The sequence below is a fragment of the Oenanthe melanoleuca genome, chromosome Z, assembly GCF_029582105.1.
Source record: "Oenanthe melanoleuca isolate GR-GAL-2019-014 chromosome Z, OMel1.0, whole genome shotgun sequence".
Lineage (NCBI taxonomy): Eukaryota > Metazoa > Chordata > Aves > Passeriformes > Muscicapidae > Oenanthe > Oenanthe melanoleuca.
Window position 1 is genome coordinate 2343878 of NC_079362.1, and position 18949 is coordinate 2362826.

The following is an 18949-nucleotide window of genomic DNA, read 5'->3' on the forward strand; positions in this document are numbered from 1 at the left end:
AACTGGCCAAAGGGATATTCCACACTATAGAACATCATATCCAGTGTGTAAACAGTGTGTAAACACCTGGGGAAGGGGACAGATAGTTGTTCAGGAATGGACTGGGATCTGTCAGTGGTGATATGCAGTTGTATACTGTATCACTTGTTTATTCCAAGTTCTGTTGCTATCTCTCATTCTTATTATTATTATTATTGTTAATATTGCTAGTACTATCTTTATTATCATTATCATTATTGCCATTATATTCAGTATTACTATACTATTTTGTTTCTGTTATTAAATATTTCTTTACTCAACCCAAAAAGTTTACATTTCCTTTCCAATTCTCTCCACTGAGAGGGCAGGTGAGGGGAGTGAGCAACTGGTCCTTACCTGCTATCTAGGATTAAGCCACAACACAGGCTTAGCATGCCACTGTGAGGTATTTTTAAGTCTTATTAGAGCAAGACATTTACCTTGTGTGTTGCAGAATAGCCAATTCTTTATAAATCCAAGTATGACCTTTACTTCTTTGGAACAGTGTAAAATTACAACTTCTGTCGTCTTTAATGTGGTCCATAGTAATTTCTAAATTCTATTCTGCAGAATTAAAACTAGCTAGTGATTGCAGTATGGTATGCAGTGTGTTTTACATTACTTTCCTTGTATTGCCTCCTGCTTTGTAGTTTAAATAGTGTGAGAGGTCTCAAGTCCATTTATAAACCAAGCCTGTAAACTCATGAAATAATGAAATCAAGTTTGCCTGATATAGTCTGTTATCCAAAAAAATCTTGATCATGAGCTGAATATTTTAGCAAGTCTCCTATTTTTTTGGTTTCTGACTTTAGTGAAATATTAGCTTATATCTAGTAATCTCAAATTCAGCACTATATTCCAAGACATATTGAAAAAGACTGTCAACAGTTCTCAGGTTTTCAAAATTCTTAGATGAAATGTTTTAAGGAATAATTACTTTATATTGCCCTTCAAATATTTTTCAACATCTGCCTTGGTTAGTAATGTACTGGAATATATTATTTTTATTATCTCATATAATTTAAGCCTGCAATAAAGGAGTTTCCATTCTAATTTATCAAAGCACAAAACTGGGGGAAAAAGTGCCTTAAAAATCAGTTAAAATTCATGATGTTATTGACATCTGAGACCTCTTCTGAAGAAATAGTACAGTATTTAATGAGAACATGTGGAAATAATTGGATCTTGCCAAGAATAATTAGCTTTGCAGAGAGAGGATGGGGAATAACTGGCTTTTTACCAGTTCTCCACAGAAAGATCTCATGTGTATTGTGGTCTGTAAACTGAGAATGAGTCAACAATTTTGTGATATGGAAATAAAGTCAGACATGATTTGGACCTCTATATTAAGCAATTTAATGTAAAGAACACATAAAGTCCTTCTGCTCTAGCCATGTACTGAGAAGAAATGTTATCAAACATGCTGTAATCCAGAACAATTAATATGTAAATTAAGTGGTGTGATCAAGGATACTGGCAAAAGTTTTAATTATAAAATGTTTCCAAAAAGACAGAAAGAAAGATCTCGGGCTGTTGATTTAAAAGAATACCATACAGGAAAATAGTAGCAATGTACAAGTATATAAAAAAATGTTGCAGCAAACAAGTTTCCTACAGCCATGTTGGCTCAGGTAAGACATAAGCTGTATATACTACACAAATAAGCTAAGTTTAGCATTGTCTAAGTTTAGCATTAGTCTCTCTCAGTAAGTGCTGTGAAGCACTGAAACAGGTTTCTTGGAGAGAAGTTTTGTTCTTTATCAACAGACAGAGATTAGACACTAATGATGTCGAGTATAATATGGAGAGGTTTTTTTACAGAGCAAAGTTTTCTTTCTTACTCTGTTCTCAGACACAGTAGAATTTCCTTTAGTAAAAGGCTCACAAGGACTCCATGTCATTTCTGAAGGCACTTCAAACAGTTTTTCAAATTCTCACTTGTTTTAAATTATTCCATAGCTGTATCACAGGCCAGTGCTTGCTGCAATGAAAGGTAAGAAGATGGCCTTGTTACACATGTGTGGTAAAGCTCATGGAAACCTCCAAATAAATACCAGATCACTTTCTATCCTCCAAGGTAGCCATAAAACGTACCAGTTTGGGCCACACTATTGAATTCAGTCTCACTCAGTTTGAAAAAGTGTGAGGTCTGTTTCCAGTGTGTTGGGTGAACTGCTGTTAATGTGTGAAGTTGACTGAAGACTACAAACCTAAACCCATGTGCCTTTGGCACAGTGAATTTTTTTAATAATGTCAAAATCTCTAGAATCTTGCCTACTGTAGAAACAGAAATTTCTCTAATGTGGCTTGAATTTCCTCAAGAACTAATGCCAACCATTTCAAATATTATCCATGATAAGCTTCATATAACCTTTCCATATGTTTTTTGTCCACATCACTTCATAGATGAATAAACTTTTCTCTAAAAAAAAAAAAAAAAGCAAAAAAACAAAAAAAAACCTCAAAAAAACCCAAGCAGACAGAAAAAAAAAACCAACCAAACAAAAAACCCCCAAACAAAACAAAACACACACACAAAAAACCCTAAAACAAAAAGAAACCAAAATACATGCTACAAAAATGTCCACATTTCTTTCCCTGTTAGGGGAGTGGAAAAATAAAAGACAGAATTAGAATAGTTATTAGGAAGAAATGATTTCCTGTGGGGATGTTAAGGGGCTGGAACAGATTGCCCAGAGAAGCTGTGGATGCCCTCTCCCTGGTTCAAGACCTGTTTGAATGGGGCTTGGAGCAGCCAGATCTAATGGAAGGTGTCCCTGCCCATGGCAGCATAGTAGGAACAAGATGAACTTTAAGGATCCTTCCAATGCAAATCATTCAAGGATTCTGTGAATATATTGTTATATTGTTATTTAGTACTTATGGAAAAGGACAACTGTTAAAACATACAGAGAAGAGTGGAACTCCCTGATTTATCAGGTTGATTCATCAGGCTGCATAGGCTTTGACACTGCAAGAGCCAATGTGTTTATCTCCTTGGAGGGTTTGGAGTCCACCACTGACTTGCTCTCAGACAGTTGTTAAACCCATTGTTTTCCTGAGTGCCTTTTTAAAGTAGATGAATGTTATTCTTGTTTTACTGTAAAATGCTTTGCTGTAAAGCTCAGTGTCTCAGAACACCAGATGTTTGATAGATAAGAACACTTGCAATTTTTTTCTCAAATGTAGCCTTTTATAGTTTCAAGATACTGTTGAAAGGGCTTGTCTTTGGAGCTCAGGATAATAATGGAATGAAACTGTTTTCATCACACTGAGCAATTTTAAAATTTTACCATTTTAAAAATTTCTTGCTCAGAAGGCAACAAAGAATGTCAGTCCTTCCATTTTTTAATTATTGCTATTTCCTGAACAATGTTGCTTTTTATTTAATTTGTTCTCCTTTTAAATATTATTTATGTAATTGTGCTAATTCTAGTATACATCTTGTCTTGTTTCTTGTGTTTCCTTTAAAAGTATTAGGGAAAAAAATTAAAAAGAAATAAAGAAAAAAAAAAAAAAAAAGAACAGCCTTCTATATCATATGTAGCTGAAATACTTCTCCAGATTTTAGGAAGTGTGATATTTTAAGAGACCACAGAAGACTTTACAAAAACAATTGAAGTGTCAGATTACATGCTTCAGACTCTTGAGAAGAATCTGCTTTGATAGATTTGAGGGAGGGAAGAGGAAAATCAAGGTAAAGCATTGATTCTGGCTGGCCAATAAGTGGAGTAATTTTTATCAGTGTATAGATTTAAGTGTATATGATAGTGTATATTATTTTCTGAAGTTACGTCTTTTCCAAGGGGAAAGGTCTCTTAATTTCTCCTAATCTTTCTGTGTTCCTTGTATTCGAAAGTAGCAATTTAAGTTAAATTATCATCTACAGTCATAATCAATGAGAGAACTATTTTATATATTAAAGCAATTTCTCATCATTCTAGGCCTAAAAAAACACTGTCTAAATTAAATATCTTATTGATTCATATTGAAGGAAAAATAGCTGATTAGTTTCAATATTATGTTTTTTCCAGTTGTAAAACAATGAACAAATCACTACATACTAATATGGAATCATACCTTTGAGGAGAAGCATACTAGAAACAATTTTTTTCTAAATTTATATTAGCCTCTTTCATCGAACAGACCTTTCACAGATACAGACACACACAGAGCTTTCAAAAATGTGCTTTGTGCTCTGTTCTGTTATGTTAGAAACATTTGAGATGGAAATAAAATACTGTTTGAAGTGACACCATGCATTAAATAGGAGATTGGGAGGATACAAGATGAAGTCTTGAAGAGGATGAAATTGAATGAGTTTAGATAGGAGTAGTGCAAGACAACCAACAGGAATATCTTATTGTCAAAGTATTATGATCTAATTACAAGAGATGCTTCTGCCCAAATAAAGGTGTAAATGAGACAATACACTGAAGTCAGTAGTACAGATTTAATTTGTCAGTGTGAGGTAGAGAGGTAGAAAAAAAATGGAAATTGGGATGATGGGTATAGGGAGGAAAGAAATAGAGTGAGAAAAGATATCATATTCACCTCTTGGATTCCTTCAGCATCCTGCTGGTCTTTCTACACACTGGTTTTCAGTGGTGGGATCTTGCTCTCCTGGAGGTTCCACTTTTACAAGTCCAAGTCTGGGGTATCTACAGGGCATAGATGCCATTTCCCCAACTTTGACTGAGATGTGCATCCCTTCTCACAGTTTGTAATTTTTGTCACTGTGTGTATTTTTTTGTCCAGATAAGTTTTAAGTACCCACAGTCTGCACATTAGAATTTTTCTGGTGTACTAATTCCAGATCTTCACCTTCGTTAGGCCTGGAGTTAATGTCTTCCTGTTTTGCCATCTGTGCCTATCTCAAATTCCATTGTGCTGGCTTATCTTATGGAGACAGTGCCCTCAGATAGGTGACTGCATTATTTAAGCCATTATTTACACCACCCCATGGCTCAAATACTGTCTTCCAGGGACTTTCCCTAAGTTTGTGGGTTATCCATGGGGATGATGCATACATAGAAAAGACAAAGGAGAAAAGACAGAAGCAACAGAAGTAATAATGCCAGTAATCATAAAATGTACAACAGCTATTCCAATAATTAAATACACAAATCCAATAGCAATCATCAACCCAATTCTAACTAATCACAGCTCCCAATTTTTACATCCCAAGGATTAGAATATGTACAGGTATTTGTGCTAATTTCCTGAAGCCAGTCTTAGGGTTAGAGTGATTGGAAAAGTTCTGGTGTCTGATTAGCCATTTCTTTAACTGTGGCTCAGGCTTTTTTCATTGATGACATTGCATTGTGAATGGTAATAGTGCATTAGGTTTCAGTAAGATTTAACATTCCATATACCCTTTGCTCCTTTAATAGTACTATATCTAACACCAACTGAACTTTGTAAAGCCATTTCTGACACTTGTTGGAATTGCAAGTTAAGATCTCTGCCTCATATCTGGTCCATTACTGAAGGCCTGCTACATAATATTTCCTAGGAGCCACTGGTGCTGTATAAAAATTACCTTAAACCTAAAACCTGTATTTTGCCCCACCATATCTGGGGCACATATATTACTGATCCATCCTCAGCTTTGTTCAAGAGAACTAAGTTCCTGTCATGTCCTTCCTGCTAGTGAATAGTGAGAAACACAATTTGGACAAATGGATGCACTTTAGACCAGCAGATCAGCATGCTCAGACACTCAGTTAGGCTCAGTCACTTTTCATCAGAGTATCCCCAAACTACTCCAAGTGATGCACTATAGTGGCTTGTCTTGCAAGTTCAGCTGTCTGTCAAGTACATTTGGGGCTTGAAATTACCTATAGAATTACACAGTAAATGTTGACTTTTAAATTCCATGCAGGGGTATCCCAAACAAATGCACATGACACATATTACAGCATCTATTTTCTCAGTCAGGCAAGACTCAAGGTGATGACCAGGTCTCACAGAACAATTGATTACCTTTGAACACTGGAACAAGTGTGAATAGGTTTGTTGAGGAGTGTCTTTACTTACTTTAAAGGCTTCAAAATAGGGCTCAACCACATCAACATATAGTTGGAGGAATTCTGTAGATAATGACAGAATTATTGAATATTTTGGCTTGGAAGGGACCCACATTCTTATCCTACTGGGTAATAATACACACCATAAGAAATTAAGTTTTAGCACACAACGTTCTTGTACTGAATACAAAAAAGTTCTCACGTAAGAAAAGTTCTTGTATAAAAAGGCTTTAAGAAAAACACATTTTTAAATTGAGCCTATACTCAGCTCCTCAGAGGATAGACTAAAGCTCTGTTGTGATTTCATTTTTTGTACAAAACAAAAGCTGGGGGCTACTGTTGGTGGTCATAAATAAAATTAATACCCCTTCAAATTTAGCTGGGTTTTTGTCTCTCTGTTTTTTTACTTCCACCCACGAGTTGGAAACATGTGTAGTCCACCATGTACTGTAGTTACCATATTGATTGGAATAGATAAAAGAAGCGAGGTGAAGTAAATATTCTCTTGGACATATGACAGGAAACCTGACAGTAGATCTGGCATCTTAATGTGTGTAATACAAGTATTTTACAAAATGGTTGCAGGTCTTGACAGCTGATAAAAGGCTTCTCTAGATTTTATTCATATCCCATTTTCAGTCCATGGATGCTCATCATTCTAATTTTGGAAGGGTGATTCAGTCATTTTCCATATAATATTTTCTTTTGTTTTGTTAAGGTCATATAAATTACTTATTAATATTTCTGATGTTTCTGAAAAATTTTGCCAAGTCATAATAAAAAAAGCTTTATGGAGCAGAACTCAGAAAGTGTTTGCATGTTTGCATAAATTCTTGTACCAACTCCCATGCTAAAGCTGGTTGAATTTTCTAGTTCTCAATTGATTGAAATAAAAGAACACATCCATAAGATAAAAGCAAGCTTTTCCCACACTATTTTTTTTTCAGTAAAAAGACAAACTCAGCAGAAATCAAATTAACATACATTAAATGGCTTTTCTGATATAATTTTACTAATATTTGGTCTCCCAACAAGTTCCTGTCAATGAAAACACTAACAAATTGCAAAAACTTATAAATTGAAAATACAGGCAATTATGGGGCTAGTTAAATATTCCATCAGTTTCTTATATCAGCTTTCTATAAAAAGGTGCTTATCTCCAGTTCCTGTTGTGATGGTTTTTCTCATGGGGACAGTGTTTTGAGACAGGCAATTGCATTCTCTAAGTCCTCACAGAAAGTTGACAGAGGAATTTATAGCAATGAAAACAAAATGAAACATCAACAAAGTCAGTGGTCAAAACAAAGTTGAACCCTCCAGTCAGATAACAATAATCAAGAAGGGTAAGACTTGTGGCAGCATGGGACAAAAGCTAAAAAGCTGTCTTTTCAGTGCTAGAAGAAACCTAAGCTGGGAGCAAAAATGCTTAAAAGAGTGAGGGAAAAAAACAAAAAAAAGCCACATTTTGTTAAAAGGAAGTGTTACTAGGAAGTCATGGAATCTTTGTAATAAAATAAGAACCTATGAAGAAGCTAACAATGTTGGTTTTCTGGGTTTTTTGGTTGTTTTATTTTTTTTTCTCTCTTGCAGAAGACAGTATTTCAGTGGATAGTTTTTTTGTTGGTTGGTTGGTTGGTTGGTTGGTTGGTTGGTTGTTTATTTAGTTGCTTTTTTTGCTATCACTCAAATTCAAAACAAACCAAACAAAACCTTATAGAAATCTAGGGCCTTTAAAAAGAAAAAAGGAACTTGCTGGAAGGCTGTACTGCCAGAAAAAATGCTCATCTTCAGACAAATAAGGTTTGCAATGATGTAGTTTTTTCAAGCTTCTACATCAGCCTTTCTTGGCCTTTTAAAGTAGAGTAGTTGTGTTTTGAAATATCAATTTAGCTGATATTTTAGTGTATTTTTTAATATTCCTATCCAATGCTAGGAATATGTAATACACAGCAGTTCCATGCTGCAAATGTACCATGCTAATGGGATAATAACTCTGTCCCCAGTATTAAGTATAATAAATAATTGTAGTTGGTCCCTATAATGTTATCCCACATGATTTCCATAATAACATATATCATCACAATACTATATATGAAAGAATCTTACAGGGTGATGTGGTTGTTGTTGACTTACACACCATTGCTTCAAGAAAAAAATCCAAAGTAAGCTTTGAAGATTAATATGGCTTTGTGTATTTCTGTATGTAACTTTCTAGTGTATTTTTTAAACCAAGTACCTAAGGGTATTACTAAAAGTGATGCTTCTCTCTAGGTTTTCATTTTTTTACAGCTTTGGTTAACTGGATATAAACACACAATAAAGTTTCAAGAAACTCCAGAAGTTTCTTTAAGTATGTATTATCTTTGAAATACAAAAATGCATCAAATTGAAAAGAATACAGATTTAAGAATATAAATATTATTTTATAGAAGACTACTCTTGTGCTAAGATTCTTGCCTTCAGTATAATCATTAAAAGCAGCGTAGGTTAATTTCTTAGTACTAATTGTACCAACTCAAGAATGCATTTGGGGAACAAAAATAACTTTTCTACCTAAGAAATAGTAAAAATTAGATAGAATGGTTGGGATGTTGTGTTCCATATCAGCCATGCTGAGATCAGGAAGTGTCCTTGCCCTCTGCTCAGCACTCATGAAGTCACACCTGGAGTGCTGGGTTCAGTTCTTCTCAGTACAAAAGGGACATGGACAGATTGTGCAAAATCCAGTGAAGGCCACCAAGTTGAGTAAAAGAGGCTGAAGTATCTCTTCTATGAGGAAAGGAACAAACACTTTGAATTGCAGTGCAGAGCTCCTGCTTCCCCTGAGGCTTACTTGTTCAGCTGTGTTATCAGATGATATCTGAGCTTGGTGTTTGACCAAGCCTCTACATTCTGCAGAGAGCTGTGAAAGGTTTCTAGATTGTGCTGGAAATTATTTTTGGGATTCAGTGAGTATGCATGACTGCTGTTCTGAAAGAGACAACACAGGATATAATCTTGGCTTTATGGCAGAATATGAAAGTACACCTGAGCAAACCCAGAGGGTTTATCCAGCCAGGTATTTCAGTGAAACGTGTACCTAGGCCTCTCTCAGACATACATCAGCATCAATGCTAAGCTTACTTAGACAAGCTGACATGAGAAACAGAAGGGCTGGGTGAGTTACACCCTCTTAATAGGGATAGAAGTGACCACATAATCTCTAGACATACTGACTCCTGTGCTGTCCCTTGGGCTGCTCTGTTGTGCGTCATCTCTAGACTAGGTCAGTGGCTGTAAAGCACATACAGGTCTCCAGGGAGAGCACAGAAAACCCTGATCTCTCATACCCCTGAGAGCTCTCTTCAACTGCCATCTCCATTCTCTTCAAGTCATCATCATATACACATCATTTGACTCTTTCAGGGATAATTCATGTTCCTGACACATCTTTAAAAGTAATTATAAGTTAAATAAATGAAAAGGGCAAGGAGCGACCGAACAGTTGGGGGAAAAAAGACAGGGAGGGAGTGAGCATTTTGCTTCTGTGAGCAAATAGCATGTAAATTCCAACAACTTGAGAAGGAGCAGTTAAGTTTTCTTTAGGACTCATTAATTTATTTTAAAAATATATTTTTAAAATTTAATTTGTGCTTTCAGGAGGTAAGTGTAGTGAAAATTCCATAATGTCCTTTTAGAAACTGATGACGAAGAATGATCCCTTTAAATGAATGTAGCAGCATGTAGTTTGTTAAAATATATTTTTTCATTGCAAGTTTAAATTTTTCCAACATTGGTTAGGCTAAATATAACATGCACTCTGTAATACTCCTTAAGATATGATGATGAGACAAGAACCAACAGAAGACGAAGGAACCTATCAAGATTGCTCTGGGAACAGAGTTAAAAAAAAATTATGGTTTGTAAAGCACATCCTTTTCCAAAAATATTTATTTCTGTATTGTACTTAAAGTGTTTCAAGGTGTCTCTTATGCTAATCAACAGCATTTTTTTCCATTTTTTTCCATCAGGTGTTTCATTCCAAATGCCTACGCTGCTCTCTTCACCGCTGCTCTGGTGCCGTTGATGTGCCTGGTGGTGGTTTTCGTGGTGTTCATCCACGCCTACCAGGTGACTCCTCAGTGGAAGGCATATGACGATATTTTCAGAGGAAGAACAAATGCAGCAGGTACGATTTTTTTGGCTGCCCCTGTGCAAACAAGTTGTACTTCCGAGCGATCTGGGCTGTTCAGAGAACCCCCCCTGAAACCATGGTTCAGTAGATACCTACGCACTCAGTTTACCATCAAGCCTCCTCGTGTCCCTTTGAAGTCTGTGAAAGTACTTTGATGATCAAAGCCATGCCGATCTGAGGGGGATAAAAATATGTAAAACCTAGAACAAGAAATTAGTACCACTGACTCTGTGAATGCATTTAGTCTAGCTGAAGAGAACAGAAATAAAACAAAGCACTGCCCTGCTTGTCGCACTGTGTGCCCTTGCTAGATTTTGGCTGGGGATACTGAACATCGTGTCCCAGGCAGGGCTGGGGCTGCTCATGTGCAGTGATTGCCTGCTTGCAGAGCTTGATCACCTATGGATTGCAGGCTGTACCCCCTGCTCAACCCCAGGTGATGGGCACAGCACTGGCCCTGTGTTTTACAGGGTATTTGCTGGCTGTAAAGGGTGCTCTGTGCACTGGACTCTTTGGAGTTAATGCCTCTGTTTTGATATTTCCTATGCTACTTGCAACTGAAACGTGCTTGTGCAAAACAGGAAGTTTCAGTCTGCCTTCTCCATCAGAACAATTTCATCTGCAACAATGTTCCCAAAATAAAGTTGCAGCAGTTTAGACCAATACTGTAATAATAATAGGACACTCTGTGGGAAACTTAGAATATTTCTTTTTTTTTCAAGGTATTTTGTAAAAAGAAAACTAGTTTAATAGTGCAAATAATTTTTGATATTTTGGTTAAAGAGATATATTCCTTTCTTGAGAAAATGATAATAAATATTAAATATTTATAATCTGGGCATTTCTGCAGATATTTATGTCCTTTTTAATGGCACAGTGTTAGCTTGCCTAAGATCAGTATGAATTTGGATTAGGTCTGATGATATTGAAGTTGAGTTGCACTCTTTCATTTCTCTCTGATATAAATGCACAGAGGTGGCTCCTCTTGTCAGTCCCTCAGTTAATTTATTTACGATTTACTTTGTTTGAGTATCTCTAAGGATATTCCTTAATAATATGTTGATGGTTCAGGCTTGTCTCAGAGCAGTTAAACAAAAGGAAAAAAGCAAACAAATGGCAGAAAAAACTAGTAAAAATTATAACTGCATGACATAAAGACATGAAATAGTAGGATTGAAATAATCTTGGATTTAGCATAGGATTCAGGGTATTTTCTTTCTTCAATAGAATCTACAAATAGGGTGGAGAGTATCACATCTCAGAAGAAAAGAAAAAAAATCAGGAAGAGAAAAGCTCAGTAAGACCCCTTCTTCCTTTTAGTCAATTGTAACTTTTACTATTTGTGCACCTGCAAGGCAAACTGCTGTTTTGCTACTGAAGAGCTTCTGTAAGCTCAGATTAATACAGTGATGGCGAGAGCAGGCTGGAAAGAGGCTGTTAGAGAGGAAAACAATCAGTCTCCTGCAATTTATGGTGGCTGTAATTGTGTAAGGGGTCTCTGTGTAGCTGCATTTGTGATTTAAGCTTCTAGAGGGAAAATATAGTGATCTCTGTAGTTTGTAACATTGCCTATAACTACATAACACAGTACTAACTGTTGACTAAAGGCCTTGGACTTTTTTGACTGAATATTTGGCTTCTGAAATAAAAGTGGTGGTAGTATATTTACACAGTTTTTAATGTCTTCTGGGTACATTGTGCTTATAAGACATAGTCAAAGGAGGTTTGCAGTGGTAAGGCCTAATATAACTATAAACCTTGAATCTTTACATTCACTCAGCTGAACTTATTGTCTTCTTAAAAAATTCCTGGGAGCTGCTCCTGCTCCTGTTATTGTAGCCACGTAAATTGGCTGCTGTGGGAAACAACATTTTCACATCAGTAAATTTTTCTGTAATCAGTTTCATGATGATTCCTTACTTTTGAAACATAGAAGAGGTCTTGGATTATACCTGCACCAAGTTCTGGCTTACAAGACGCTATGTGTTAGGAAAGTCTTTTGGCAATGTTGCCCCCTTCAGTTGCACAGACAGACATTGATTTCTCTGTTTTCTTATGGCAATGAATATGCCAGGGTTTCTCTCTGTTTCATCCAAAACCAGAGGAAAGGTGGAGCCACCAAGCAACAGTTTATCTATGTCAAAGGCCTTAGAGAATTCAGGACAGGTGACATCTGTTGCTCTTCCCTTTTCTACTAATACAGTCACTCAGTTATAGAAGTGTCTAATGCCACATTATTCTTTTACAGGTATTAGAATAAATTCTGTAAATTCTGTAAAACATCTTCCTGAACCTAGGTAGTAATTTTTTCTCTCCTAGGAGCAGAGTTTGTTGCTACCCACACTAAAGGAGACTCCTGTGTATTTTTACTTTCCCAAGAGCAGAAAAACAGTGCTGGATTTCACCTTATATGCCTAAAAGAAAACATTTGGTAGCTGCAGAGAGGATCTGTTTGTAGACAGATAAAAATTTTCTTGCAAAACTACAGGGTATAATTGGAGGGGGTTTTAATTTTATTTATACACAGATGCCCATTTTTAATTGTAACTCTTTTTCTGTCATGTATTTATTCTTCCTAGTCCTCTGGATTTGTCCTGGGTATCATGAAGTAAATTTTCATCTCTCATATTCATCTCTCATACCTTATTCTGGTAGTTTCAAGAAAATACCATGGCTCAAAGACGGCTAGTCCAGCAAAAATCTGCTTTTAGTAATTGGTGTCAATTTCTTTGACAGTGGTCTGTGATCTTCCTAAAGTGTTTATACTCTTTACTTGTGACTAGACTATCACTGTAAAAGAATATGATTAAACAAGGTTGTAGTGTAGAATAAACACAAGTAAATAGGGTTGGCCAAATCTTAATTTGAACAATATGCACACCCCTCATTACCCTGTCTGAAGAACTAAATATGAGTGAGTTTGCCCTTTCATGCTCTTTTTTTGCTGTTACAGAATTGCTCTGTTACTGGTCATCTTGGTTTGCATGGTGATTGATACAGTTTACTTAGCTCAGTGAATTTTCCTCATTAGTAGAGGGCTCAAGAAAGGGCAGCGGGAGAGAAAAGAATTTGTTATCTCTTAGAGAAGTCAGCTCTTCTTTCTCAAAAGTGAATGTTGGAAAGAAAAGTCTGAATGGTTGAAACAATTGTGAAAGCTAATTCTCAAGGAATACCAGCTCTACCTCTAGTGTAGTCATTCAGAGATAGGCATTGAGTTTGCTTAAAAAGTCTTCACTTTGTACTCATTCTGTTTGCCAGCCTTTCAGCAAACATGTTCTGTTGGCTGACTGTCCTCCTATATATAGAAACTACCTTCTCAAAAGTTAGCCTTGACAGGAGCCAAATCAGAAACATCAACTGGATAAACAGCCTTTGGGTTAACTAATATTTAACTTTGCATCCCAGGACACACTTGGCCCTCCTGGCTGCCAGGGCACTGCTGGCTCATGTTCAACTTGCCATGGACCAGGACCCCCAGCTCCCTTTTCATGGTGCTGCTTTCCAGCATCTCATTCCCAGACTGTCCATCCACCCCATCCCAGGGGCAGAATCTGGCACTTTCCCCTGTTGAGCTCCATGTGGTTGTGATTGCCCATCCCTCTGATTTGCTGAGGTCTCTCTGCAGGGCCTCCCTGCCTTCCAGGGAGTCAGCAGCTCCTCACATCTATGAACTTGCTTAATATCCCTTCCAGTTCTGTGTCTAAGTCATTTATGAAGATGATGAAGAGCACAGGGCTAGGGATGGAGCCTTTTGTAAACCCACTAGTGACAGGTCCCAATATCCAAATACAGAAAATGAGTAGTAACAGGACAGCAATCCAGTATAAATGGGTTTATTTTCTGTTTGCTAACCCTTCATAATTTCACAGAAAGATTTTAAAATGTAACAGAAACAACTTAATTTTTCCCCCTAATAATTGTAAATAGATGAGCTTCATTTATTGAATGAATCTTGAGCTGGCATAATTTTCATGCCCTACTCATAAATATGCAGCACAACTTTTGGTACCTGAATCAGATATCTTAATTATAAAATTGCCAGAATTAATGTAAGGATTAAATCTTCATGTTGCCAAAACAGGACTTAATGAAGAATGGATACTTAGTTTTAAAACTACCTACTTTCATCTTCCTTCATATAAATTTCTTTAATATAAAATCATAGAATGGTTTGGGTTGGAAGGGACCATAAAGATCATCTAGTTCCAGTCTACAAATATGTTTACTGTGTTTGCAGTAGGCAATTTCTAGTCACAGAAGAACATTCTGAATGGTCTGCCTACACCTACTACTATCTGATGTTCTCAGGAAACAGATAAACCCACAAAATGCAAGTGCAGGACATGCCAAACGTGCTTCTGTGCTCAGGAAGTGATGCTGAAGACAGAGGTTTTGATTTCAAGTGAGAATGTGTGTCAAACATGTAGTTGCATGTCTTCCCTAACCTGTAAGATAGATGCTAAAATCTTCATCTGGAATCATGTGATAAATATCATATATCCAAGAGAATCAAAGGAATAGTGAATTGCAGGAATGCTTTCATCTTGAAATGGCAACATGCATCTAGAAATCAAGAACCAGATGTTGGCTACTTCTGAACTTAAGTTATGGACAGTATTCACAGTATTCATCACACACACTGGATGTAATATTTTAGTCTTCATAGTGCTCCAGAGGCTTTTTTTTTTTTTTTTTTTTTTTTTTTTTTCGTAATTAAGAGAAAAACAAATCCTTGCCTTCAAGATTTTTTACAAATACTACTAAGACAAAATGCACAAGCATAATTAGAAACTGCAATAAAGAACTAGGACCTGAAAGGTAATAACATAAATGCAGCATCTTCACTTGAGTAATTTAGATTGCTTGCACTGTGCTTCACATGTCCAAATTAGCTTTCTTTCTTCAAAGAAATCTGCAGAAGCAAGCTGATACACATGAGTTGTGACTGCACAGCTGTAAATTCAGCGTTCATTTAATATACTACAACTGTGCATCTTAATAGTTCTGTTATGTGGAAATAAGTAGGCTCATATATTTTTTTATCCTTTTGATTTGCTGCTTTTCTGGGATTTTCCATGCTTCCTGCATAACAGTAATAGCATAAGCTATGTTAAAATGCCTTTTTTTTTTCATTTTATTCTTACACAAAGTGTCTTAAAGGTGTATGTGGAAGTTTGCCAAAAGTCTGAGATTTAGTGCAAAGATTAGAGAGGTTAGTCTTTTATGATTTTGAAGCAGTGATGTATTTGTTACGCTTAACAGGATATGTGCCTTTTTTTTAGATGATACTCTTTATTTTCAAAATTTTCCTTGCCACAAGAATAAGCAGACCAAAAAATAAAAATTAACAAAAAATAATATTTTGACACATTCTTTACTTCCTATTTCTACAAACTATCAATGAACATTTTTTCCCAGTTTGATTTCTTGGACATGAACCTACCAGCTTTCTGGGCTTCAGTATCTGCTACTGTTAAATTCTGCACATTTAACATTCCCAGTCAGGAATCAGTGGTTCTGTTAAGATTCATTGATCTTATGTTCTTGATGGTAGTATTTTCTTCTTTGAACTTTATGAGAGAAACCTGTTGTGTTTGTTTTAGTTTTTTATTTTGTTTTGTTTGGTTCTTTTTTTTGGCCACAAACTCCTGTTACCAAACTCCTTTTATTTTACTGCAGTTGTCAAAAATAATTGAAAACAGAGCCAGCAGTACTTGAAATCCTGCTGTTCAAGCTTATTTTAAAAAATGTTTTTGTGGAATTTTTATATTTACATTTCTAAGTTTAACTGATGACTTCTTGAGCAATCGCCTGTAAATATTTTACTAATTTAGGTCTCCCACAAATTGCTGAAATTCGGTGAAGCAACACACTCTCCCCAGTCATCTGGGAAAAGAAATGTTGATAAAGATTTTTCAGGTTTTCATGCAGTAGGTCTTCATGTTTAGCGAAACTGTTAAAAGCAATTAAAATTACATTATCAGTGGCAGTTTAACAGCCTAAGGAGAAGACACATAGTAAATATTTATAGGTAAACTCAGAAGATAATTAAAGCTATATTATTCAATTGTTTCTTTTATTGAATTTCCTATTTACTAAAAAATAAAGAAAAAGGAAAAATAAGAAAGCAAAAGACAATATGAACCAACACAGTCATGAGAATACAGACATCTTGGTACATTATGAAAGCACAGTTTATGCTTTGTTTTCCATAGTTAAATCAGATATATATTTTCTGCAAAGACACACTCTGGAATATATTTCAAAGCATTAATATTATTTTATAATTTTCAGTTATAAAAAAGGAAGGGAAAGGAGAGAAGGGAGGGAGGGAAGGGAGGCAGGAAGGGAGGGAGGGAGGAAGGGAGGAAGGAAGGGAGGAAGGGAGGGAGGGAGGAAGGAAGGGAGGGAGGAAGGGAGGGAGGAAGGGAGGGAGGGAGGAAGGAAGGAAGGAAGGAAGGAAGGAAGGAAGGAAGGAAGGAAGGAAGGAAGGAAGGAAGGAAGGAAGGAAGGAAGGAAGGAAGGAAGGAAGGAAGGAAGGAAGGAAGGAAGGAAGGAAGGAAGGAAGGAAGACTTTTACGTTTCATAGGGCTGATACTTCTGGTTTGATGCCTTTGTTTAAGTGAATTGTTGGTTAATTCAGATAGTAGACTTTCTATGTGCTCATTCATTGCTTTTCCTAACTTTAAAGAAAAAAACCCCTTATAACAAAAAGGCATTTTTCAGATGTTGACTGAATTTGTATAGGAGGTTTTCCGTGACTTCTCCCCTGGCTGGTAAAGTAGGTTGTAATAGGCATCATGAAACTATGAATTTATAATCAATAGGTACTACACAGGGATAAGAGGTTGACCATGGGAACTCTGTCACTTCATTAGTGAAGTTACAATGCCATATTTTAATCAACTTCAATCTTCTTGCTGTTAGATGAACTATCAAAAGTGTGATAGTGTGACATGGCTCTTAGTGCTCTCAGATGCAGACATCCCCTTCCCATGATTTCCAGAAGATGTGTCATGCATATGAAGGGAGTTGATGGACAGGATGCACTTGGTACTGAAAAAATATTTCTTCCTTTTTTTTAAGATATATTTTTAGGTGGTTTCATCCTTTATTCTAAAATTTAGAATCTATCACCACTTTTCCAATCCTTTCAGGCACACAAATGTGACAGGTGTTGCAGTTCTCATTTCTGAAGAAGCAAGCACAGGCAGGCTGGAACCACAGTCCTGTGGGGTTGAAATTCTTTGTGAACATCAGTAAGCAGCTTGCTTAGGTTGCAGTAAGTTTGGGTGTAGACATTGGAGATCATGAGATTATTTTTCTCAGTAGGTCATTACAAACCATGGAATCATAGAATGGCTTGAGTTGGAAGGGTCTTTTAAAGGTCATCTAGTCCAACCTCCCTACAATGAGCAGGGACATCTTCAAATGCCTTATAAAGTTATAGAGAAAGTAATAGAGGACAAAACTCTAAACCATCACCAGTTTTTCTTTTCTTGTCAGGTTTACTTCAGAAATATAGAATTGTGAGGGTTTGGTTTGTTACAAACTTAAAAACACTGTAGGAAAAATCATAACTGTTTGGAAATGTTCCATGTTTTGTTTGCTGCTGTTTCTTTTTCTTGCTTCCACTATAATAAACCAAACAGCAAACACAGGGCTGATGGCTTTTTCAGCTGAGCAATCTGGCATTTTATTACCTGAATCTTATGATGTTACTGCAGAGTTCCTTACACTGATAATTCCTCTGAACGTTCAATATGATTTTGTGAAAGAGAAGTCCCCTGAAGTTTACTGAATAGGAACAAAAGCCCCATGTCTGATTAGAGAAGCTCCTGAGTTGTAAATGGAAGAATTTCTGAGAGAAGTATTATATCCATCCTACTTTTTTTGGCCCTTCTTGAAGGCAAGGCCAGACAAATTTTTTATGTACCCAAAAAGTTACTTTTAGGTTCTTGATGAGATCATTAAATTTTTCCATCATCCTCATATTTTTCTTGGTTCACAAATTTTGTAATCCATACCCATAGTGAAAATATTGCAGCCTATATTTCAAATTCTTACCCTCATTTATTTTTGTGTGAATCACTTACAAAATCTTGTGTTTAGTCTTGGAGTGAAAGTCATGTCAGTAAAGCTTCATCTACTCAGAATAACCCTTTGGGCTTTCTTTGGAAGGGGTTTGTTGGTTTTATTTTCATATGAGGAAAACTACAAATAATTAGACTATTTAGTCCATATCAAGCCTATTTATTGGCATTATTTTCCTTTGTGAAATTCTGATTTTACAAACTTACAAGAATTTGTTGTTTTTTTCTGATATGTTTGGTCTAATTATTCAGCTTTTGTTGCATCAAAATTCAATAAATGGATATACAGCACTCAAGCATCCAAGGCTTTAAATGCTACCAAAGTTTCAACTTGGTATTAGCTCTTTGCAATACTGATAGCGAGGCAATTGTTACCCATGAAGAAAAAACAGAACCATAAACTGTACCAATATTCAACATGTCACAAAAAGCAGACATCTTTATTCTTTTTCTTGTTAAAATGTTATGTCTGACTTGGGGTATTGCCTACATTCAGAAAGCCTTTACTATTTGTGCATTATTAAACAAAATGGCTACAGGGTTCCCACACCAGTGTTTCTGGAACAAGCCTGTCAAAAACACATCCCCACTCTTCACTGATGCTGCTTAACTAATGTGGAGAGGACCAATGTCTT

General features: G+C 36.1%; 1 protein-coding gene across 1 annotated transcript in view; it reads left to right on the forward strand.

The window, feature by feature from the left end:
* Nucleotides 1-18949, forward strand: part of ADGRV1 (adhesion G protein-coupled receptor V1) — a 267302-nt gene that overhangs the window by 214667 nt on the left and 33686 nt on the right. Inside the window, exon 87 of the mRNA XM_056514381.1 lies at nt 10058-10215. Within this exon, the coding sequence (XP_056370356.1) occupies nt 10058-10215 (158 nt within the window). The remainder of the gene's footprint in view (nt 1-10057; nt 10216-18949) is intronic.